At 50.1% G+C, this 23,805-nt stretch overlaps 2 protein-coding genes across 4 annotated transcripts; both read left to right on the forward strand.

Annotated features, from left to right (window-relative positions):
* The first annotated feature begins 25 nt into the window (after positions 1-25).
* LOC100547559 (zinc finger protein 664) lies at positions 26-12,409 on the forward strand. 3 transcript variants are annotated; one of them, XM_010728401.3, is made up of 5 exons: positions 26-2,199; positions 2,389-2,515; positions 2,969-3,067; positions 3,180-12,300; positions 12,394-12,409. In XM_010728401.3, exons 1-4 carry the CDS (start codon positions 2,176-2,178, stop codon positions 4,301-4,303), a joined length of 1,374 nt encoding a protein of 457 aa, XP_010726703.1. In that variant the 5' UTR covers positions 26-2,175; the 3' UTR covers positions 4,304-12,300; positions 12,394-12,409. The 3 variants fall into 3 exon arrangements, with proteins under 3 accessions (XP_010726703.1, XP_010726701.1, XP_010726702.1); XM_010728399.3 differs by having other exon boundaries at positions 27-2,199; positions 2,350-2,515; XM_010728400.3 differs by having other exon boundaries at positions 27-2,199; positions 2,350-2,515; positions 3,183-12,300.
* On the forward strand, positions 12,166-14,009 carry POLR2I (RNA polymerase II subunit I). The gene is made up of 6 exons (XM_003204933.4): positions 12,166-12,300; positions 12,394-12,448; positions 12,557-12,630; positions 13,301-13,375; positions 13,668-13,719; positions 13,815-14,009. The coding sequence occupies exons 1-6, from the start codon at positions 12,182-12,184 to the stop codon at positions 13,875-13,877; spliced, it is 438 nt and encodes a 145-aa protein (XP_003204981.3). The 5' UTR covers positions 12,166-12,181; the 3' UTR covers positions 13,878-14,009.
* Positions 14,010-23,805: the final 9,796 nt, after the last annotated feature.

A 23,805-nucleotide genomic window follows, 5' to 3' on the forward strand; every position in this document is an offset into this window, starting at 1 on the left:
TTGCTGGTACCTATGAGTTTAATTTCCCAAATGCATATATCTAGTCCAATTTGACAGCGTGTTATGTTCTTTAGGAGAAATTTGATAGATGATAGATGAAGCAAGTATGTTTTCAAGCATCAAAGAGACTTCCTGTCCAGTGGGATAACGGTTAGGTCTCAACTCCATGTGCTGCCCACCCAGGTCATTCAGGGATAAGGATTTGGCTTGTCAGCGTGCCTGCTTCCAGGGGGCAGAAAACTTAAATATTCCATTCAGACAGAGTGAAGGTCTTGCTGTCTCACACTTCAACCCTGCTTGTCACTCCAGCGTTAAATATGAACCAAATTTTCCATTTTAACGTCTCCAAGCCAATCCAAATGGTGCGAGAGGTGTAGCAGTTTGGCAAGTCCAAATGCCATTACGGTTTACAAGATGAATTTCTGGTTCTGTGAAGAGGAGGACACCTTTCAGAGGGTGATGTGTGTGGTGTACTCCGCAGTAAGCAAACTTGAGGCCATCTAAGTTATCATTGTAAGTAGGGTTATGTAGAGGATCTTGATTTCTGAAGCTGTAGGAGGGACAACCCCAACACATACATGCATCTCATCGAAATTCATATGCTTTCCAACTACCATCTTTCAGGTGGAACTCCTGGACCAGTATTACTGTTAATGACTCTGGCACTGAAAAATGTCGGAGACGTCTTGTTTGAGGGGAATTTAGGTATTCTAGAGGCTTTGTGATGGGTTTATCTAGCAACCACATCCATTGGATATTAGATAAGTCTCCTGGACTGTTTCCCAAAGTGTTGGGAAGTTGAGCGCAGTATGAAAGAGTTACATAGTTGAGTTACTTCATAATAATTGAGATGCTTGAAAGGGTGAAAAAAGGGGTTGAAGGGAAAGCTGTGATGAGACAGGACAGCTTGATTGTCCAGGATGACTTGCAAAACTCAATTCTGTGTTGTGGGTGAAATGTAGCAGCGAATGGAAGATGCTGATGTCCCTCCCATCAAGCTAAGGTAGAGATAGATCATCACTGATTCTGTACTCAAAGAAATAGGTTTTGTTCAGTTTCAGGGTGAAACTCATTATGCCAGGCCGAAGATAGGTCTCAGAATAACTCTCTTTAGGAGAAAATCTGCATTTCACACAGTAAGGTTCATTATGCTGTCCCTCCTTCCACATATCAAGGTGGCCAGAAACGCAACATAGGGGGAATCTACACTCTGATCTCTTGCTGGATCCGGAGTTGTATTCAGTGAAGCAACAAGAAATCTCATCCCTTGTCTAAAGGACTGGTGGAGGGTTGTACACAATCCCTGATCCGTTGGTTCCAGACTCTTAGAAATCCCTGAATCAGCTCCACATGAGGCTTGGGGGATTAGTGTCAACACTCGCCCAGGCTCACAAGGTATTCACAGATGGTAGCAGAGGGCCAATCTGGCAAAATGGTGTCTGTTGGAGATATCCAAATAATTTATCCACTTGTTCTGAGGCTTCTGCTCTCCCCTGAACTGCAGGGTGGGACATTCTCCATCGTGCAGCCCCCTCCACAGGTTTTTGTTCAGGATCTCCCTGCAACTGAAGGTCCCTTTACACACAGCTCAGGCACTGGGCTCCAATTCCATTTCCTGCAAAAGCTGTCTGCATCCCCCCTTGCATTTGCACCCCAAGAGACAGAGGATGCCTGAGTGTGTTGCTTGGACAGCAGCAGAGAGCTAAGCACCATCACCTGGCTCACTCACACCTTCTCCCAAAAAGGAACGGGGAGAAAAGAGTATGATGAAAAAATTTTTAAAAAAGACAGCCATGGGAGGTGCTGGGGGGGAGAGGCTGCTTGAGGCTTGCTGGGCATTGGTCTGCCAGTGGATGGCAAGAAACTGCATTGTGTATATTTATGGATACACGCTTCTTTTATGTAATTGTAATTTTGCTTCTGCTTTCTGTCCCGTTTTGGCCAGTAGGTATTATTTCAACCCACAAGTTCTGTTCTGCTCCCCAGTTCTCTTCCTCATCCCACGCTGGGGGCAGCGATCAAAGTGTGGTGCTGAGCTGCTGCTGGTCTCACCTGCCACAGCTGGGGAGGGCTGGGTTGGATGAGGACTGCTGCATTCCCTCCTACTGCTCCTCTTGTCCCCACAGGCTGCCTGCCTTTCGCCTGCAACTGTCCTAGCCTGCAGGAGAGCAGCAAATGGCCACAGCACATCCATCCCAGGTAGGAGCTTGGGGAAGCAGCCAGCGAGGCAGAGGTGCAAGGGATGTGACTGCAGGGGGAGAATGAGATGCCCTTGCCCAGCGTTTGTGAGCAGGAGAGAGAAGCTGCTGGGGCTGGGGTTTTTCTCTCCTCTACAACTTGTTTCCCCAGGCCACAGGTGGTTGCAGCAAGGAGCCTCTGTGCTTGCAGGAGCCCGTGAGCTTTGCGGATGTGGCCGTGTATTTCAGCAGGGAGGAGTGGGCGCTGCTGGACCCTGCGCAGCGAGCGCTGTACTGGGACGTGATGCTGGAGACGTATGAGTGCATAGCCTCGCTGGGTGAGGGCTTTGCTGCCTTTCCTCCTTGCCCTTAGGCGCCTTAGGCTGTACAGAATGGGTCTCTGCAAGCAGGACGGAGATTAAACATGTTAAAATTACCTGCTGGCTAACGCTTCATCTCAGTGCATGAGTTTCAGAAGCCATTTGTACGCTCAGCACTCTGATAGAAGACTCAGATGCCCTGTTGTCACTCTGGGAGGGGAAGGATCCGCGCCCTGCACGCTTCCCTTGCATTGCTGTGTGTCATGTTTGCTAAGAAAAGCCCCAGCATAATTTTCAGAGATGGAAAATCCAACTGTACTCCAAAGCAAGGCAGTCTGTGTCGGCCCTGTGTCACTCAGGCCCTAGTTGTGGTTTCATAAGAAGGGAGGGGACACACAGTGGAGGTATTTCATGAGCAGCTTTGCCAGAATCAAGGAAGAGCTTTCATCTCCACTATTTCTATCATTCAAGCATCTAAACCTGTGGTGATCTCCCTGCTTGAAGGAGGGGAAGATCCCTGGATCCCAGATGTTCACGGCCTGAAGGACATGGCAGGAGACACCTGCCCAGGTGAGGTGGTGGAGGGAAGGAGGAGGTTGGGGTTGGCAAAAGCCCCCTGTGGGGTCAGCTGGCGCATGTTTTGGGCACAGTAAGCTAGATCTGAGTTTCCTCTGTCATCCAGCAGGTGATGGGATCGCAGATTTAAAGGAGAATCTGCAGGAGAGTGGTGTATCCGGAAGTCCGTGGGGTGATCCCTCTCTTGGAAAAGCCAGAAGGGAATTCCAAGGAGGCCCGGAGCAAGGGAAGCACTTGAAGAAGCCTCTGGGAAACCATCCAGAAAAGAGAGTGAGGGAAACCCTGGACTGCGACAAAGGTAAAAAGCAGCCAAAAGAGCTGAGCAGCAAGGAAGCCTTCCAGAAGAACGGGCAGAACCCAGGCAATGGGTGTGGGAAAGGCTTTGAGGATCTTTCCCACCTTGCTGTCCATCAGCGCATCCACACGGGAGACAAACCCTTCAAGTGTCCCAAGTGTGAGAAGAGCTTCAGGAGCAGTTCTCAGCTCGATTACCATCAGCGCATCCACTCGGAAGACAGACCCTACAAGTGCCCTGAGTGTGAGAAGGGCTTCAGAAGCAGTTCCAACCTCCTGATCCACGAGCGCATCCACACTGGAGAGAGGCCGTTCAAATGCTCTGAATGTTCAAAGGGCTTCAAAAGAAGATCCCACCTTGTGATCCATCAGCGCGTTCACACAGGAGAGAGACCCTACAAGTGCCCGGAGTGTGGGAAGGGCTACAAAACCAGTTCTCACCTCATGACCCATCAGCGCATCCACACGGGAGACAGACCCTACCAATGTCCCATTTGTGGAAAGGGCTACAAAAGCAGTTTTGAGTTTAAATGCCACCAGCGTATCCACACCGGAGAAAGACCTTACAAGTGTTCTGAGTGTGCAAAAGATTATAAAACCAGTTACCAACTCATGATCCACCAGCGTATCCACACCGGAGAAAGACCTTACAAGTGCCCTGAGTGTGCAAAGGGCTTCAAAAGCAAATCTCAACTCATGGTCCACCAACGCATTCACACAGGAGAAAAACGCTACAAGTGTCCCGAGTGTGCAAAAGCCTTCAGAAGCAGTTCCCAAGTCATGATTCACCAGCGTACCCACAGAGCACAGAGCCCTTACAAAGGCTGTGAGTGTGAGGAGAGCTTCAGGAGCAATTCTGACCTCACCTCCCACCTACACATCCCCACGGGAGGCAAACACTACAAGTGTCCTGAGCGTGCAAAAGACCGTGCTTGACGGTTTTCTTTTGTATCCCCGTTCTCAGCGGTGTCCCTCAGCCCACGTCCCTCCTTTTGACAGTGAACACATTCAGTGTGCAGCCCTGAGGAGAGGTCCAGGCAGGGATTACAGAGGCCAGCGATGCCTCAGTGTGCAGCAGTGATGCTCTGAGAGGATTTTGTATTAGAAGGGTCCTCTGGAGAACCGTCGTCTGCCCTGAACAGGGACAACCTGACACTGAGATCAGGTCGATCAGCAGTTTCTCCTGACCCAGCACTGACACCCGCTCGTGGTGATGATTTTCCCCTTAAAACAATTGGAAATTTCCCTTTGTGCCCTTTCAGTTTCTGGTCCTCACTTTTGTCTTTTTCTCCCCTCCCTGCACCCAGCCCATATGGCCACACCTCCTCTGTTCTTTGTTCTTGATCTGGCTGGAATGGAGTTAATAGGATGCCTGCCAGGCTCAGCGCTCAGCCTACCCAGGGGACTGTGGGGAGAAGTGCGTGGGTAAGGAGCCCCCCAGGCTGAGCTGGAGCCTTCTGCTGCCAAAGGCTGCTGCATGGGTTAGGGAATTCTCTACTACACAGGACCCCAGTGTACTTTTGGTGGGGCTTTGCACGATGAGAGTCATACGCAGGGGTTACCTGCTTCAAGTCTGACTTTCCTGAGTCTCTCCTTTCTGTTTTCTTTGCCTCAGAAGGAACGAAAAGAGAGGCTGTAACTTCCAAGAAAATACTGAGAGTCCTAAGCCTTGTGCTCCCCCAGCAAGTTCCTTTCTGCCCCTCTGCCAAAAGAAAGCACTATCATTGCATGTCCAGTGTCACCAGAGCCTGTGATGTGGCCCTTAGCACCTGCCCACATTGAAACAGCCCTGGGCAGTGCCAAGAGGGGTCTGCAAGGCAGAGCTGAGCCTACAGCAGCTGTGAGTCTACAGCAGGGAGGGCTTGTGGGGACAGAGATATGACAGGGACATCTGCAGGCAGCAGAGACATAATCAGGGAGAGGGAGCTACCCCTGGAAGTGCTGTGGGGCTGGGGATATGGGCACCTCCATGCCATAGCTGCAGTGCGTATCTTTCCCCCATAGCAGCCCCGTGGTCTGCCGTCCATCTTCAGCATAGATCTCCATCCTTAATAGCTTTGGAATCTTACAGTGTGCCTTCGAATTCATCAGCTCTGGGGGTCAGCATTCAGCTGCAGTTCAGACACTGATGTTGCAGATTCCGTCATGCAGATACATCAGTGGAGGAGAAGAATCCTATGACCTTACGGTTTGGGCTCTGTTCAGTGCTGTGTTTGGGGTGGGGAATCAGCTGATCCATCTCAGGACAGCACGTTTTTAGGGCATTTGAGACTCTCCCTGGTGTGCTGTACCGTGCTGTAAGCTGCCCTGCACAAGGACACAGCTCTGCTGTAAAACCTCTGCCGTGTAGCATCCTGGTGGAGAAGACATCTAAGTGCTAACGAGATGGAAATGCTGCTGGATAGCTGCACGTGGGCAGCTGCTGTGACACTTCTGTATGCCTGGCAAGAAAGGGGGTGCTGAGATCTTCTTCAGGTACATGAAAATTTAGAGTTCTGCACCTTGAACCTGGATTCCTGTGCTCTCATTAGCATCCAGAGTCATGCAGGGGGACATCTGAGTTCACATGTCCTCAGAGCTTGCACGCGCAGGGCAGATGAGACCAAGACTGATGGATACACCAGCTGTCCTCTCTGCTGTATGTCACTCCCTTTGTCTCTCAGCACCTGTATTTATTTTGTTTTTTATTTTGCTTGGTGGGCACTACAGATTTCACAGATTTCTGCTTTAAAAACATTTCTCAGTTGCGGTGGAGCAAGTAGAAATACATAAAATCATATCCACAAAGCAGTGCTCTTCGGTCAGGTGAGTTGGGAGTAACCATGCTGAGGAGCATGAGTTTTATTGTGAGTGAATTGAATCCGAGTTCGCACTGAAATTCTGTTTACCTGTTGACACGGTGCAGTAGGAGTCCTTCAGAGTCCCCACCAGATCCTTATTGCACCCTCAGTTTGCAGCAACGGGAGCTCAGGCAAAGGTCTTGCAAAGGTCTCCATGAAAAGGGGGTAGGTTTTTTTTCAGGGAAGCACACCCTCACAAAAAAAACCCTGATTTTCCTTCTACTCAGTGGTGCCTCTAGCAGTGAAGCCCCTCGTAGACAGCATGAAGGTGCTCTTCAGAAGGTGATTTTACAGATGTTTCTTAATAGAGATAAATTTATCCTCTCCCTCCACAAGCGATTTTGTGCTTATCCCCTGGCAGACCTCATCCTTATTTCATCATCTTTATTACAATCGTTATTGCCTACCTTTATTGCCATTAGCATATACTACGTTATTAGAGAGATGCTTGCATTCATTCTGCTTCTGCTGAGGAATGAAGCTACTCTGCTGACTCCTGAGGCTGTGACAAACTCTACGTCGGTGCTCTTATCATCTGCTTTATTAAATCGGATCTCCACGACTCACTGCTGCCTGAAGACTTGGCTCTCCGTTCAGGGCTGGTACCAAGAGCAGGGCTGAGCTGCTGCACCACAGAAAGTTTGTTGCTCCATGGATTTGGAAGAGAAAAAGCTCGTCACAGTACCCTGTGCTGCGAGACACTAAAGGTAGGATTTAGGAGTAATCTGTTGCCGTCCAATAATGGCAGAGATGGTGAACGGTCGCTGAGGTTCATCCTCGTGGCAGTCCCACCTGTGGCAGGACAGGACATCCTCCAGGGAAGGAATATGGAGTTGTCTGGAGCTTCCAGGAGTTCTCCACGGGCATTGTCTGCCAAGGATGGGCAGTGACTGGAAGCCCACAAAGTGAGAGATCGGTCCAGGTGGTTTTACAGTGACAGTGCCACATTAAGGTATCCACAGGGAAAGAAGGGCTCTCATTCCTTTGGGATTCAGTGGAATGGAGAGAGATTACTGTCATTCCCAGGGAAGGAGACCTTCAGCTGCAGTCAGAAATATGCCTGGAAACTTGCATTATCCCTAGAGAGATTCCCTAGCCTTTTAAAGCACTTGTAACGACCGTCGAACCCTCTGAAGGAGATTAGTATTTGTGGTTGCAACCCAGCTGGATATACTTCTCATGCCTTGTGGCACAGCTAGCGTGGAGTAACCTCATGATCACAGCTGCCTGCAGGAGCGTTGATTTCATTTAGCTGAGTATGAACTTGGGCTGTCCAGGAAGGCAAGGTTTCAGTGGGTCTATCTTGGATCTTCAGGTCCAAGGAACTTGCCTGTCTGATGTGAAGGGACTCCAGCATGGCCTGGCAGGAAGTCGTCATGGATGAACAAGGACCCCTGAATGGTCCTCAAACAGCAGAAGGAAGCGCAGAGAGTGCAGAAGGGGAAGAGACTGCCCTGGAAACAGATGGAGACTTAGGCTGTTGGTGCAGGAATGGAGCCACTAAAGCCAAAGCTGAGCTGGGGATGGAACTATCCAGAGATGGGGAGGGCAGCCAGAGGGACTTGTTGAAGTACTTTGTCAGCACAAGGAAGACAACAAAGGGGAAAAAAAAAAAAAAAAAAGTCCCAATACAAAGACAGTAGAAATAGAGAAACTCCTGAGATGAGTTCCCCCAGTGAGAGTGCAGGTGGGAAAGGTGCTTTGTGAAGTGACTGGACATACATTTACCTATACGTATATGTATCTACATATATATATATGCTCATATGGAAAGGTAAAGAAGGTGTGATGATACAAGGGAAAATTCGGCTGTCCAGAAATAGAGCATTTCATGGAAGCTTTTCTCTCTGATTTTCCTTATTAAGATGTCAGTATCTCATAGCGTGATTCTTTGTGCCAAAAGGGCTAAGTTTTGGGACCAATTTTCTTTAATGTTTTTATCAGTGGTGTGGATGAGAGTAATGAGTGCACCCTCTTACTAAGTTTGCAGACAATACCAAGTCAGGTGGACCTATTGATCTGCCCGAAGGTAAGGAAGGCAGAGGGATCTGGATAGGTTGGATCAATTGGCCAAGTCCAGTCATATGACATTCAACAAGAGTAAGTGCAGCTGGTTGCTGCACTTGGACAAAAACAACCTCATGAAGTTGTAAGGGCTTGGGGAAGAGTGGCTGGAAAGGTGCCTGACAGGAAAGGACCTGGGGGTGTCAGGTGCCCAGGCAGTCAAAATGAACAACTTCCTGGCCTGCATCAGAAATTCACATACAGGAGTTGCCAGGGAAAGGTTGTTTGAGGTTTTTTATGGAGAAAAAGGAACTGAGAGGAGATCTCATTGTTCTGTACAACTACCTGAAAGAAGATTATATTGAGGAGGGTGTCCACCTCTTTTCTCAGGTAACAAGTGGTAGGAAACAGGTAATTGGAGCCTATAGAAGTGGCACTGGGTGGCTCTGGTAGGACAGTGGTGCTCTGCCTGAAAACACTGAGATTATGAGCACCTCTTCATCAATTGAAATAACAAAATACTATTAACAGAATGTCCGTGATTTGCCATATCAAGAGTTCTTCAGAGTGTGTATTAATAGCAGATTCATCTTCTCCTGTACTTGCATTGCCCTGTGTTTGTTTTGCTGTGTATTTAATCTTCCTGATCCTTCATGTATTTCTACATGACCTTACTAAACTGACAATGTCTAAGACTATTTACCCAGCAGTTGGTTTGGCTTTCTGTGTCAGGACCCCCATGGTGTACTTAGAGCTGAGTCCGTGAACCTCATTCCATGTCTTGGCATGTATATGTAAGTTCCTTTAAAAGTAATGCCTCGTAATTCCAGGGAAACTACAACAGATACAAAGAGCACAATAATAGAGCTTTTTAATGGAGCAAATTCTCTGCTACAAACCACCACCATTAGCAACGCATTCTTTTCCCAGCAATGAACAATGCCTGCATTCCACGCTCATAAAAATCTGCACCAGCAGAGGTGACCCACTACCTCCACTGATGAGAGGCACCACCCACAGCTTCGTTGCCTTCACATCCACTGTTTGTTCTCCATAAGCATCCAGCAAGCATCACTGAATGCCAGTGGGCACCATTTTTTCCACATGGAGTAGATTTTATTCCATGGTCCCTGCTGTTATCTAGCGTCCTTTATCAGTACTAATAGTTTATTCCAGGGGTCTTTTTACTTCATCGGGGTCTCTGACAGTCTTCATCACTTGTCCTTTTCTTCATCACTTGTCCTTTAGATGACTTTTCACATTGGCACGTGCTCAGTAGCTAGATAATTTATGGGTACAAAGACTGCAGCTCTTGTCTGTCCAGCCATCTGCAACACCTCTGAGCCTTGACTTAAAGACAAGCTTGACATCCCGCTTCTAAGCAGTGTGACAAGGATATCAAAAGGTTCATTATGTTGAAAGACTACTAGGTTTTGGTGCTGGACAGACGAGATCTGAGTGATAGGAAACTTAAGGAGGAGAAATTAAGCAATTGGCAATATGTTTAGATAGCAATGATTTATGTTTAGCAGGTATCCATGTTTAGTTAAATGTCAGGAAGATTTGTGAACCTGAAGTACTCAGCCAATGAGGAACCAGAGGAGGAAGAGATAAGCATCAGGTAGTAGGGCATAAAGGATATGATGCTGTTTTCTGCGTACGCTTCTGCTTGCTTTATCAGAGATACCATCTGATACATTATTTGGATATTTCCAACACTTCTGTGCAGGCTGAATCGCGTGTTCTCTTTTATCTCCCAGCATCCATCATGGCCCTGTACTCTCCATCACCTCCTCATAGGTTCTGTCAGGCTGCAATGACATCCCCTTCAGCTTTCCCTTCTCCAGGTGGACAAGTCCATCTCCCTCAGCCTCTCCTCAGGACAGGTGAAGAGCTCCAGCCCTGACTATCTTCAGTGATCCTTCTCAAACCCTCTCTGTCTTGATGACATCGTTCCCGTGTTGGGGGTATGAAATCTGAAGGCAGCATTCCAGATAATGCCTTCCCTCCATCTTCTGGCCACAGTCTTCACTCATGGGTTGAGACAAGGATATGGAGATCTTCATAATTACTGTCACAAGTAAGACAGGCACAATTTGGGGAAGATTAATGTAATTACTGCCAATTAATAACCATGCAGACCAGTGAGGCACATTGCTGGCCTCCCCACACTGGCAGCCTCCTTTCCAGATTATTGCCCATCAAGACCTTCTCCACAGGGCAGTACTCAGCCTGGCAGCCCCAGCCTATGCCACGGTCAGAGATAGAGCCCTGCTATAGAAAACATTTGCATTTGTCCTCATGGCCTTTCATGAAATGCCTGTCAGTGCATTCTGTCATCTTCCTTAAACCCTCTTCCCAAGCAGAGAGGCCTGGAGTCCTTTTCAGTAAAAACTCAGGCAGCAAAAACATTTAGTCCTTCAGCTCAATCTGAACCTGCTGTCATTAAACCAGATTCTCCACTCAGCATCAGCACAGCGTGTCTTTAAGTCAGCCCTGGTCTCCAATGTAGCAACCAAAACTCTTACTTTTTCTCTTGACTTTCTTGCAAAGACCAGCTGCAAAGTAAGATTTGCCTCTGCTAAAACCATGCATCCACCACAAAGACAACTGAAATAAATTTAATTTTTAGAGCCTGTCCTTGCTGACACCTCCTGGCAACCGCTTTGTGTCTGTCAGCACCCTGTGCCTACAAGAGCCTAGCTCCCCTGCTGCCCACATGGCACCACAGCCATGCTGTGAAAGCACCACACATGGCAGCACACATTCAGTGGCAGGACGTGTTCTCCCATTACAAGAATGATGACATCCTCAGTGTCTGCATCCCATTATCTTTATTGACAACCTGGAAAAGGGGATTGAGTGTTCCCTCAGAAAGTTTGCAGATGAAACCAAGTTGGGAAGGAGTATTGATCTGCCTGAAGGTAGAAAGGCCCTACAGAGGGATCTGGGCAGGCTAGATCAGTAGACTGAGTCTAACTTTAACAAGACCAAGTGTTGAGTCCTGCACTTTGGTCACAACAATCCATGCGTCATTACAGGCTTGGGGCAGAGGAAAGCTGCAGGGAGGAAAAGGATCTGGAAATGTTAACTGACAGCTGACTGAATATGAGCCAGTAATGTGCCAAGTGCCCAAGAAGGCCAGTAGCATCCTGGCTTCTATCAGAAATAGCGTAGTCAGCAGGACCAGGGGGATGTTGGTCCCCCTGTACTCAGCCACACCTTGAGCATTATGTGCAGTTTTGAGTCCCTCGCTACAAGAAAGACATCGAGGCCCTGGAGCGTATCCAGAGAAGTGCAACAGAGACGTAAAGGGTCTGGAACAGAAATTTTACAGGGAGCAGCTGAGGGAATTGGGTTGTTTAATCTGGGGTTGTTTAATCTGAGGCTCGGGGGGATGGTATCAGTCTGCTCAACTGCCTGAAAGGAGGTGGGAGTCGCCTATTTCCTCAGGTAACAGCGAAGAGTTGGAAGTCACGGCTTTAAGTTGTGCCAGGGGAGGTTCATGTTGGGGATTAGGAAAAAAAAATCTCAGAGTGGTGAGGCGTTGGAACAGGCTGCCTAGGGCAGTGGTGGGGTCACCATTCCAGGAGGGATGTGCAGATGTGACACTTAGCAGCATGGCTTAGGAAGCATGGCGGTGGTTGGACTAGATCTTGGTTATCTTTTCCAACCTTAATGATTCCACGATTATAACACCCAAAGAGCCCAGCTGTAAGCGCGGGGGGATGGGGAAGATGCCTTCCGGCAAACGCGCGGATGTTTTGACCCCGCGGAGCCGCCGTAGTCAGTTGCGGTGTGCATGCACGGAAACTTCCGGCCGCTCTCTGATGTCTTTTGTCCCCGCGGAGCCACCGTAGTCGGTTGCGGTGTGCATGCACGGAAACTTCCGGCCGCGCTCTCATGCCTTTTGTCCCCGCGGAGCCATCGTGGTCAGTGCGCATGCGCAGAAACTTCCGGCCGTTCTCTGATGCTTTTTGTCCCCGCAGAGCCACCGTGGTCGGTCGCGGTGCGCATGCGCAGAGTCGCCATGGAGTCGGAGGGGCCTTCTGAGCCGGGTTTCGTGGGGATCCGCTTCTGCCAGGAGTGGTGAGGGAGGCGGGACCGGGACCGGACCGGGACCGGAACCGGAACCGAGCCTTGTCCTTGTCCCGGTCCCGCGCTGATTTCGCGTCTCTTTAGCAACAACATGCTGTACCCCAAGGAGGACAAGGAGAGCCGCGTGCTGCTTTACGCGGTGAGGCCCCGCGCCTCGGGCACCCCCACGGGCCCGGCTCACCCCGAGCCGCGTCCCTCAGAGCTGCGCCCGGGCCGTGACCCTCCCCGCTTCCATCTCTGCCCCCAGTGCCGCAACTGCGACTACCAGCAGGAGGCCGACAGCAGCTGCATCTACGTCAACAAGATCACGCATGAAGTGGAGTGAGTGCGGACCCCCTTGGGACCCACCCCCGACACCCCTTCCTCAGGATTCCAACCCACAGAGCCGTCCGCTGCCATCCCTGCCACCCCCTCCTTCATCCCCCCGACGAGACAGCCCCTAAGGTCCTCCCCTCGGTCCTCCCACCTCGGCACATTGGCCGTCCCTGTTCTGGATATCAGTGGAGGCTGGTGAATGGGGGGGCTGCAATTTCAAAAAGACTGGTGGGCGCTGTTAGTAAGGGGATAATTAATGAGGAAAGTGCTTGGCAGGTGGTTCAATAGCGAGAGGTAATAAGGCAGGCTGACTGGAAGGCAATTAACGAAGTGGATCAATTCAGAGGTAGTAAGAATGATAAAGGAATGATTGGGTTAATAACAGTGGTCAAGGTGTAAATGGGGAGTAATTGATAAGGATAGGTAATATGGGAAGCTGATCGGAGGGCAACTAATGGAGACAGTTAATAGGGGGTACCTATTCATAGGTAGTTAATAAGAATCATAAAGGAACTATGATTGAGGAATAAATAGAGAGTAATTGCTAAGAAGGCGGCAGTAAGGTGGAACAACTCGAGAGCAATTAATAAGAACATAATAAGGAAGATGACAGGGTCGTTAACTAGCTTGAGGCTCATTGGGAGGGTTGATTAACAATCTGGGTGTCTCCTCACAGTGAGCTCACGCAGATCATCGCTGATGTCTCCCAGGACCCTACGCTGCCGCGCACTGAGGACCACCCCTGCCAGAAGTGAGGAGGACTTGGGGATCCCCTGCAGGGATGCAAGGGGCTCCCTCAGGGCCAAGAGATGTCCCCAGCCCTGCTGCTTTCCCTGTGGGCTCTAACCTTACCAGTGTCGGGGGCGTGGTATCCCTGCTATGTTCCTGTTGCAGGGCTCTGCTATATCCTGTACATCACCAGTACCCTCCTGACAGCTCCTCTACTTCCCTGTGGGGTTATTTAACATCCCCTCCTGTGGTTCCTGTGCCACACAGGGCCTCCCCGTCTCTACTGTGTCACTGCTTTCTTTTCTCTCCCCCAGGTGTGGGCACAAGGAGGCTGTTTTCTTCCAGTCGCACAGTGCAAGAGCTGAGGTGAGGCACCACCCCCAAGTCCCACAGCCTCCCAGCTGCTGCTGCCACCCCTTCGTATCCCTCTCCTGTGACCACCACCTCCCTCTGCTCTGCAGGATGCCATGAGGCTCTACTATGTCTGCACAGCCCCGCATTGTGGCCACCGCTGGACCGAGTGATGGCTGTGTCCCTGAGTCTGGCTGTCACCCCCAAACAGCTGTTGATTCCTGTACAACCCCTTTCACTTGCCAGATTTCTTCTCTGTACCCGCCAGGATGGCATTTGCATACAAAAAAAAAGGTTGACTTTTGGCAGTGGGTCATGTTGGTGGATCTGTGGGATAGCATTAGATGGGAGGCAGCTCTCTGGGGCACTGGGCAGTGGGGAGGCTTTGGGATGTGCAAGGCTGTCATGTGGCTGGGTCCCTGCAGAAATGTTGCACCCATCGCTTTCAGCTACGGAGTCTCAGATCCCCTGCAGTGTGGCATCCTTTCCAGGTGGCATCCCTTGTACTCCCAGAGTGTCCCGATGAGCCCGGAATTGCAGCCCTAGGATCTCCAGATGTCATCCCAGGGGCCCCAGAGGAGCCTCAAGTGCCTTCGACCAAGCTCTTGTCACCTCATTGAACCCCAGGTTCAGCTCCCAGAGATGTCCTGAGCTCCACATTTCCCACTGTGGGTTCCTGTGCTGCAGTCCTGGTGCTTTGAATAGCCCCATGGGGGCCAAAACTGCCTTCTGGGTACTCCAACCCTCTAGTGTACCACATTATACACTCTGCATCCCTAGATTGCCTATTTGGGTGTCAAATCCTCCTTGCCCTGTCTCAGATTACACCATCAAAGTATAAATTGCCCCAAGAGGTATCAAATCTCCTTTGCTGATACCCTGAATAGCCCAGTTGGGCCCCAGATTGGCCCCTGGGTACTGCAGATATCCCCAGAGAGCCTCACGTCGCAGCCTGGTGCAGCTGCAGCTGGTGAATGCTGCCAGCTGAAGCCCCAGGCCTGTGCCCTGGCATCCTGAAGCCTGTGGTTTGTTGGGTTTGGCCCAAATTATTGGCTTTTGCACAAAGACTTTAAAGATATAATCTTGAGAGTTGGCATAGATGGCTCCTTCCATCCCTGTTTCTGTTGCTGCTATTGAGCGTTGGCCTGTAGCAGGGCTGGGAGGGGACATGTCTCAAGGCAATTGCAACAGCTTTAGGGGGCTCAGGGTGGGAGGCATTAGTGCTGTGATCGTTGGGTTATGCCAGACCTGGAGAACTGGCACAGGCAGGTGTGATGCTTCTGAACCTCTGGTTTCTGAAGCAGTTCTGGGCATGCAGCACTGTCTCAAAGTGCTGCTTGTGGCACTCGTCCTACTTGGGGTCTGTGATAGAGCTGCTCTGCAGCAGGGTTTCTGCATGTTTGTCTTCCTGTCCCTGCCATCGTCTGCCATTGTGGACCAGGAAGGGAAAGCAAATCTTTTGGAGAGATGAGGGATTTGAGTGGGAAGTCTCAAAAAACCCCATTGTGGCACTCAGGTACACCCTCAGCTCATGCACTGGAGGAATTCTCCCAATTTCTAAAGCACCTGAGCGCTCACAAAAGGGAGTGCGTTTGGGGTTAGGCTGAGATTTAAGCCATGTCCTACAACTCTCCCCCCCTCTGATGAGGTTTCCCTCTAGGAACATTAATCCCGCACTTGGCAGCTTCCAGAGCTCACCAAAGGATCCAGCCATGAGAATTTGGCTGGAAGGAAAAGGGCATCACGGGGACGTAGGAGGGACAGAGCCCAGGAGAGCAGGGCTTGTGGTGGTGAAACAAAGCAAAGTCCAACCCAGCAAATGGTTTGTATTTCAACAGGGCGGCTCAAAGCTGATCCTAAAGCAAGTCCCTGTGTCCCCATCCAGCCATCAGTTTGGGCCAGCAGCAGTGACTCCTGATGCAGACCAAGAGAAATTTTTAACAATATCAGTGAATGCTTCTCATTTGGGAGACATCTGAGATGAACTCAGGGTGACAGAATATTCTTGGAGTCAATTCAGGGTAGACTGATATTTAAGGCAGTAAAAAGCTGTATGGAGACTGGTTTCACCCAACATGTGTAATGAATGTGTGGAGCAGTGAATTCTCTGCTGCACCCTTTCCATGTCCGGATTTCAACTCAGTGTGAATCACAAACCAATGTTTGGTTGTTGCTGAATGATGAGTGCATGCCACTGGACAGGGGGCAGGCTGCAGTATGGGCTGGGCTGGGCTGTGAATTGGAATTCAAGGGCTGTCCCAAAGGAAATTTGAGGGCTGGAGATGGAAATTAAAATTATCGATTTTAGATAAGAGTCAAGGAAGGCAGGAATTTTTGTAACTTGCTGGTTAGAAGGAGAGGGAGAAGCATAGTTCCAGCTATGCTGTATTAGAGAGCCAGCAGGTCAGTAGAACGTGCTGATTTCTTCTGCTCGCTTCATTTTCCCAGCTCCAACCCCTCCCTGTGTCCCTTGGTGCACAAGCTGGATTGCAACGTACCCTGATTCAGCTGCTCCCCTCCTTGCACCTTATCAGGCTCAGTCAACCTGCTGTGTTGGGCAGCAGATGGAGCCAGAACCAGGATCCTGCTTGGGGTAAAGGAAAAAACTGAGGAAAGGAAAAAACAGAAAGAAAAAAAAAAAAGAGAGAGAAAAGAGGTCGTTAGAATAATTTGAATCTGTGCAGTGTGATGAGAGTAAATCTGTCCCCTCAATTAAAAAGAAAATACAGAGAGGCAATGCTACTTGACTTAGAGGAATCGGGTACATCTGAGACTCATACCTGTGTTTGTGGCCCACAGTTCTGTGTAAATTCTGGTGAAAATGGGCTCATCCAGGGGTCAGGAACCCAAACTGCTCACCTGGAGCCTTACAGCTGAGGACTCTCCTCCTCCTCTGCAGTCCAGTTACTTTCTGAGTTGCTTCCTTTGAAGTCCTGACAGCTGTCTCCACTCTGTAATGGCAAGGTGAGGCAGATCCTGCTTTCCTTTTCCTTTTTTCCATGACTTTCCAAAGCCAGTGCTAAACTTTGTGTTTTCAAGTAGCGTTAAACCTCTTTCCAGTCCCTGTTTCAACTAAAGATTCAGATGGAAAAGAAAAATCCCTGCTGCTTCTCTGCCAAGCAATGCAGGGCTCTTACCTTGGGTGCAGAGCAGGGTGCTGCTGCTTTGTAGGGAGCCCCTCTGAGCACTGGTGTGAGGGAGCTGTGAGCTGATTCTTTCTGGGCATGCAGTTGCATCTAAGGTTGTTGAACAACCACTTGGTTTATCTCCGTTTTTCCATCATCAGCTTCATCACAGACTTTTGGCTGACCTCTAGCTGTTTTTCCCCAATTCGAATAACTTCCATTCCTTGTTAGGCCACGATGAGCGATTTCCAAATCAATATATATGATGTGCAAGGAAAAAGAGCTTGCACCTGGTGGATGCAAAGATAAAAGTAGTCCATTCTGACTCTGGTGCTCCTGTGAAGCAGTGTCCAGTGATAGAGCAAGGGGCAGTGGGCAAAGCTGGAACACTGGAAGCTCCATACAACCGTGAGGACCTCCCACTTCCCTTCATTCTTCTCACACAGCAGAACATCCCCAAGGATTTGAAAGCCCTGGGGTCAAAGTCTCTAAGATTTCTTATTAGGAAGGGAGTGGAGCATGCCTTGCAATGGCAGCAGAGGTGACTCGGGAAGGGACATGGCTGGTCTCCAGCACCAGAAACACCTGCTAAATCTAGTCCCAGTTCTAGATCATGTCCATGAACATCACACGTCCGTTTCCTCACACCTATTCTGGAATCTCCAGCAGGTAGGAGCCCATTGTGGACCAAGCAAACCAGTCAGTTTGGGGCAGAGATCCCGCCTTCAGCACAGAGACCCTCACCTCGAGTTTCACTGGGGAAGAGAGAGGGAGAGCAGAGATGAATGGCTGGAAGAGCGTGGCACATGCCCATCAGTGCTGTACCCTGCTGTAACCCGAAGGATTGCAAGCATTCACCTTCTGCACCATAAAAAGGGCATCCACACCCTTGTCGTGCCAGCAGGATGTGTTCACCAGGAACTCAGGCTGGCTGTTGAAGTGCTTGGCTTGAGACTAGCTCAGAGCTGTTCTGGCCACTTACATCTCCATTTTGCTGTCCAAATGTGTGTGTACTGCTGCTGGTTTCAGGTGTACGTCTTCAAAAACCTCACCCCCTCAGTGCTGCTGAGGAAGCACACTCAGCTTCACTATGGAATTGGAAAAATTCTGCACGTCAGAGTGCCCAGCTGCCCCTCGTCAGAACCCCAGCACTCTCCCAGTCCCTATTCCCTCCTGGTCCACTCCTGCCCACCGCAGCTGAGTTTCCACTGGCACAGAGATCCTGAGCTCCAGAGGCCTGAGAGCTGCGCATGGCGCTGGGAGACATCAGCAGGACCCAGTGCCGTATTCACATTGCAGTTCTGTACTCGTTAGCAAAGGTACATCATCTTGGACTTTCCTTTTTCTGGTTTATGTATACCTGTAGAAGCCTTTCTTGTTCTTCTTTCGCTCTTGCCGAGTCCAGTTCCAGTTGGGCTTTGCCCTTCCTGACCCCATACCTACACAGCCAGCAGCATACCTATGTTCTCCCCAGACTACCTGTCCCTGCTCCCACTGCCTAGCATTTCCTTCTTGTCGTCCAGTTGGACCAGCACATCCTGATTCAGCCGTGCTGGTCTCTTGTCTTTCTTTCCTGACTTCTTCCACCCGGGGAAGGAGAGCTCTTGTGCCTGAAGAAAAGCTGCCTTAAAGATCTGCTCCACTCTCTTGTCCCTGAAGATGCTTTTGAAGGGGGCTTGTTGACAAGCTCCGTGAAGAGCTCAAGGTTGGCTTTCCTGAAACTTAGCATCCTGATTTTACACTTTGTCCCATATCCTTCAGGATTGTGAATTCCGACATTGCAGGGTCACAACAGGCCAGGCAGCCTCCAATCCAGATGTCACCAACCAGTTCACATGTGTTGGTGAGCAACAGGTGAACCATTCTATGACTGTACGATTCCTTGCCTCCCTGCAGCCCTAAAGGACCTATAGGAAGACCTATAGGAAGGTCAGGAGGTGTCATATCATTCTCCTCCACAGAACATTACGCACCCCACTTCTCACTGACCATGGAGAAGCTCTGGACCATGTGTGAGGACCTCCCTGCCTGGGACTGGATCTGTGGCTCAGCCTTTTAGCTTCATCAAACAAACCGTGGGCTTTACCCAATAACCAAATCATCCACGCAGGGTCTTTGCCTACCTGTAATCACAGCCTCCAGTCATTTGCTCTAACAAGTCCACAGGGAGGCTTTGTTGGTAATTGCTCCGTTAGGACTCATTAACACTCCAAGATGCTTCAGCATTTCCTTTGGACTTTACTTTTATCATGTGGTTCCGTCAGTCAGTGTCTGCAATGCTTGGACTCAACGCCAAATACACCGTGGGACTAATTACAGTGATAAAGGCCTAATAAAGTGAGGAAAGCTCGCCTTGAGTCAACTACCCACTGCCTTGTCTCCCTTCGGTCAAAGTCCACTGGCAGTGCCCTGGGGTGCTGTGCAGCTTTCAGCCCCAGGCAGCAGCTCTGTCAGCAGAAAGCCCCTGCCCTGCTGGGGGGCTCCTTCCCCCCACACGTCTCCCCGCAGCACGCTGGGCAGGCTGAGTGCTGAGCCTGGCAGGCAGCAGAGCCCCTGTCCCAGCACACAGCCCCTGGGATGCGGGACTCTACTCTGCTGGACACCCCAGCTGCACCTTGGTTTCACAGCCCTGGAACACTTTTCTAAGTGCCTCCGGACTTGGAGTCCTCCTGAAAGATCTCATAAGCTTTGGGCTATGCCAAAAGGTTTAGGGGACCCTCCCAGGAACTGCAGCAGCGTTGCTCAGCAGCCGGACGCTTACCACGTTACGGTCTGTGAGCTCTCAGCGTGCTCACAATCCATACGGCCTTTAGCACCTCTCCCTTCTCCCCTCTCCCCATGCCAGATGCAGGTCGTATTGTGTGGTGCAGAGGAGCTGTTCCTGGGCAGATCTGCCTCCCTGCGGTGCTGCCCAGCTGTATGAGCTCCTTGCATCCCAGGAACCCACTCCATCTCAGCAGCAGAGGCTCAGCCCAAAGGCCTCCCTTTCTCTGACCCCCACGAGGCTCCCTGGAGATGCCCCCGGTGCTCCAGGGGAACTGCTGTGAGACAGGCTGAAGCAATCCCTGGTGTTTCCTCCCTTGGCTGAACAAACTTTTTTTTCCTAGAAGTATTATTTCTCCTACAGGAAAAATTGTTGGGCGTAAGAGTCACCTTTTCATGCCCAGTGTTTAGACAGGACACCCAGACAGGGACAAAGGGGATCATCTCTACCTTTGTGCTTAAGTAAGAGATGCAGTGTAGTCAGTCAAGGCTCTGCCCATTCACAGCTGGTACAAGCATGGCACCAGGGCTTCTACTTGTGTCCTTGTGCTCTGCAACTCTGCTGCTGCTTCTTATTCCATCCTTTACTCATCCTCATCTCATCCAGCCAATCCTCAGGGATTTCGGTCACTCTTACATTCATAGGAAAGGGACACTGCTGGGTGCAAAGCATGCCTCTCATGTGCCAAAGTTCTCAAATGCTGCTGGTTCTTCCCTCCACCTCACCTCCTTAATTACACAGTTGTCAACACAGCAATAGTCTTCAAGGTTCCTGGGTCATGGAATGTTCACGGCCAAGGATCTTTCCAGCAGCCTCTTCCCTCTTCTGGAGATCAGCCTCACCTCCACTGGTTCTCAGTGATTGAAAATAGACCACTAATTGTAAAGTTGATTCCTATCAGGTTTACACAACATAATCCATTTTCGTTCTGGCCTGGACAATGCTAGGATTTGCTCTCCGTGTGAATCTCTCCTTTCCTCCTTACATTGCTATCTGCCATACAGTCCAGCACTCTGAAATCAAGCCGTTTCTTACATAGGGTTTTAGGGCTCGGTTTGAGATTTCCGTGACAAAATTGAGCTTGGCCCTGATGACACACCTGAGATGCTGCAGATCAAAGGAATGCCTGTGACCTCTGTCTGGGACAGGGAGAGGAGGAGCAGAATCCATTTGGGCCATCGTAGCTCTGTGACACTGATGCAATTACTGCTGAAGCATGGTGGGATAGCCCATGGGACTAGGTATGACTAGGGTGCTAAGATGCATGGATACAGGCTCTCCAGGAGAGTCAGGTGGTGAATATTCAGAAGAAACCCTCTGTGTGAAGGAGCTGCCTGGACGTATGGAGGTCCTCTGCGGGCTGGGCAACAGGCTGGGTGAGCCCCTGTGGATGGGGATCAGAGGAGGGTCCAGTCAGAGACATCAGGTGGGGAGTTAAAGAATCTGCAATCAAGGTGAAGTTCTGGAGCTGTCTGGAGATTCGAGGAGTGTCACTGGCAGTTTTCCCACAAAGTTAATGATCAACCCAACGTAGTTTCACTCATAAAGACAAACTAAGATAACCAGAAGAAAATGAGGACTGGAATCATCCCTGCCCTGCACCATCATGGCGGGCAGCTCTTCCCACCAAGTGGTCTGGCTCAGCCTTGGGCGTCCACCTATTTCTCAGCAACAACCAAACATCAGTGTGTGACTGGGCTGAAAGCAGAGCCTGGGGAGGGCACAGTGCAGTGTCAGCTTGCAGAGAATCACAGAAGCAGTTGGAAGGGACCTTCAGAGATCAAGTCCGACATCCCTGCCAAAGTAGGCTCCCTACACCGGGTTGCACAGGTACGAAACCAGGTAGGTCTTGACTGTCTCCACAGAAGGAGACTCCACAGCCTCTCTGGGCAGCCTGTTCCAGTGCTTTTCAGCCTTACTGTGAAGTAGCTCTTACACACAGTTGTGCAGAACTTCCTACGCTTCGGTTTGTGGCCATTTCCCCTTGTCCCATCGCCACACACCGCTGAAAAGAGTCTGGCCTCATCCCTTTGCCTTTTGCGCCTTAGATATTTATAGACATTGATCAGATAACTCAAGGTATGGCAAATAAATTTATTGCCTAAACGCAGTTCTGCGAACAGTGAAAAAATATGTAGCCTTACTTTCCATCTTGATAGAGGAATTTGGGAATAGGCTTCAAGACTGCCGGAAAATTAATCCATTTCTTGGTATATCTGTGACTCCATTTCCAGTGGACATTACCTATAAATTTTCAAATGAGATGTCTAGTGTTGCAATCAGATATCCAACTCAAAAATATGATTGCATCTCTTTACTAGAATTTTATAAGACCTCTCTCACCAGAGAAAGACATTCCTCACTTCACAATCACCTTTGGCAGTACGTGCCTTTGTGAGCAACTATTTCAAGGACGAAGCTCAGGAAAAGTAAAATTTCAACACAAATCTCTGACGAACACCTTGAGAACTGCCTGTTCTGGGCTAGATGTTCAAGGGCAAGGTCCCCTCCACACATCATGCAACTGATGCAGTGTGGAGTAAGTGAGTTGCACTAATCACACAGAGGGTTCAAAATTGGAATCCTGGTCATTCAGGAATCTTGGAAGAGATTACAGGCGAAGGCAAAGATTTTGGAATGTCACCAGAAGAGGAGGTTCCATGTGCTGAAGAGGTCCCATTATGTAATAAACTGCCAGAGAATGAGAAGAAATATGCAGGGTATAGTTGAGCTCAGGACCAAGGGGTGGACTTGACTATGGATGCTGTTGCATAGGTTATCCATGAATGTGAAACGTGCTGTAATTAAGCAAGCCAAGCCATTACCCTCACTGCACACCCTCTCGTGTGAACATCCACCCTGAGAGTGGAAGTTGCCCTCCTCCATGCACCCCATAGCACCACTACAAGGAAAACAAACCGTTTTGGCATCTGAAATGCTCCTGTTCCATCAGACTGGGCACTGCACTCACAGCTCTGAAAGGACTCAGGATTCCCTTGGAAGGTTTTGCTCCAAAGACGGGGGAAAACAGGTAAATTCAAAAGGAAGTGAAAAAAAAACCTGACTTTTAAAATGTTGGTGCATCTTAAAGCATGTGGGAAATCGGCAATGAAAACGTTTTGGGGGAGAAAAAATACAGAGGCAAAGCCCTCCACTCACTCCTCCATGACTTTGAGGATTTGCTGACTCCAGAGGAAGCTGCTCAATAACGAAATTTTGGGGTCCTGGGAAGGGGGAAACACATGACAGGCACTGTGGGACATGGTTTTGCTGGCTGCACTATAAAAATAATTAATCCACCCCTGCTGTTATCTCCCCTTTCCAAGAGCTGACTCCCCTCCTGTCTGTAGGCTCCCTTTAGGTACTGCAGGCTGCACTGAGGTCACCCCACAGCCTTCTTTTCTCCAGGCTGAACAAGACAAACTCCCTCAGCCTGTCTTTGTAGGGAGGTGCTGCAGCCCCCTGCTCATCTTAGTGGCTCTCCTCTGGACCCTCTCCAACAGCTCTCTGTCTTTCTTGTACTGGGTGCCCCAGCCCCGGGCGCAGTGCTGCAGATGGGGCCTCGCAAAGCAGAGCAGAGAGGGACGATCACCTCCCTGCCCCTGCTGCCACCCCTCTGCTGATGGAGCCCAGGATCCCATTTGCTTTCCCAGCTGCAATCACACCCTGCTGGCTCACAGCTTTTCATCCATCAAGCCCCCCAGGTCCTTCTCCGCAGGGCTGCTCTCAAGCACCGCTCCTTCAGTCTGTATCAATGCCTGGGATCTTCAGCTTATACCCATTGCCTGTGTTGCACACGGAAACATTTCTGGGCAGTGCATTTATATTCAGTACTTCCCCTTATGCTTCAGGAGAGAGCCGGCTCTTCCCAGCAGAGCAGGTGAGGCTGAGCAGGGCAGAGCACTGAACCCTTTCCTCACACAGCAGCTCTGGGAGAGCAAAGACAGAAGGCGGAAGGGAAGGGGTCCCACCAAACCCGACCCCTTCCATTCCCCACACAGCTCAGCTTCGGTTCTCCGAAGTTCAAGCAAGACAGGGCTCTGCTAGAAGGAGTCCAGCAGCAGAGGGCCAGAAAAATCTCTGAAAACCCTTGGCTGTTAATCAGCGGGGGATGCAGGAATTACATCCCGAACCCAACCCGTAACCGCGACCGTAACCCTGCCTCTACCGCTACCCGAAACCCCCGCCCAGCTCCGCCCCGCCTCTGGGCCC

The sequence above is a fragment of the Meleagris gallopavo genome, unplaced genomic scaffold, assembly GCF_000146605.3.
Source record: "Meleagris gallopavo isolate NT-WF06-2002-E0010 breed Aviagen turkey brand Nicholas breeding stock unplaced genomic scaffold, Turkey_5.1 ChrUn_random_7180001957606, whole genome shotgun sequence".
NCBI classification, from domain to species: domain Eukaryota; kingdom Metazoa; phylum Chordata; class Aves; order Galliformes; family Phasianidae; genus Meleagris; species Meleagris gallopavo.

What these genes read in the sequence shown, in the direction of transcription:
- LOC100547559 (XM_010728399.3), top strand. Translation starts at nt 2,176, where the DNA reads ATGGCCACAGCACATCCATCCCAG. An exon ending in TGAGTGCATAGCCTCGCTGG is followed by an intron (nt 2,516 to 2,968) that starts GTGAGGGCTTTG and finishes CTATCATTCAAG; the next exon opens with CATCTAAACCTGTGGTGATC. An exon ending in GGCAGGAGACACCTGCCCAG is followed by an intron (nt 3,068 to 3,179) that starts GTGAGGTGGTGG and finishes TCTGTCATCCAG; the next exon opens with CAGGTGATGGGATCGCAGAT.
- POLR2I (XM_003204933.4), top strand. Translation starts at nt 12,182, where the DNA reads ATGCTTTTTGTCCCCGCAGAGCCACCGTGGTCGGTCGCGGTGCGCATG. An exon ending in GCCGCGTGCTGCTTTACGCG is followed by an intron (nt 12,449 to 12,556) that starts GTGAGGCCCCGC and finishes CTCTGCCCCCAG; the next exon opens with TGCCGCAACTGCGACTACCA. An exon ending in CGCACAGTGCAAGAGCTGAG is followed by an intron (nt 13,720 to 13,814) that starts GTGAGGCACCAC and finishes TCTGCTCTGCAG; the next exon opens with GATGCCATGAGGCTCTACTA.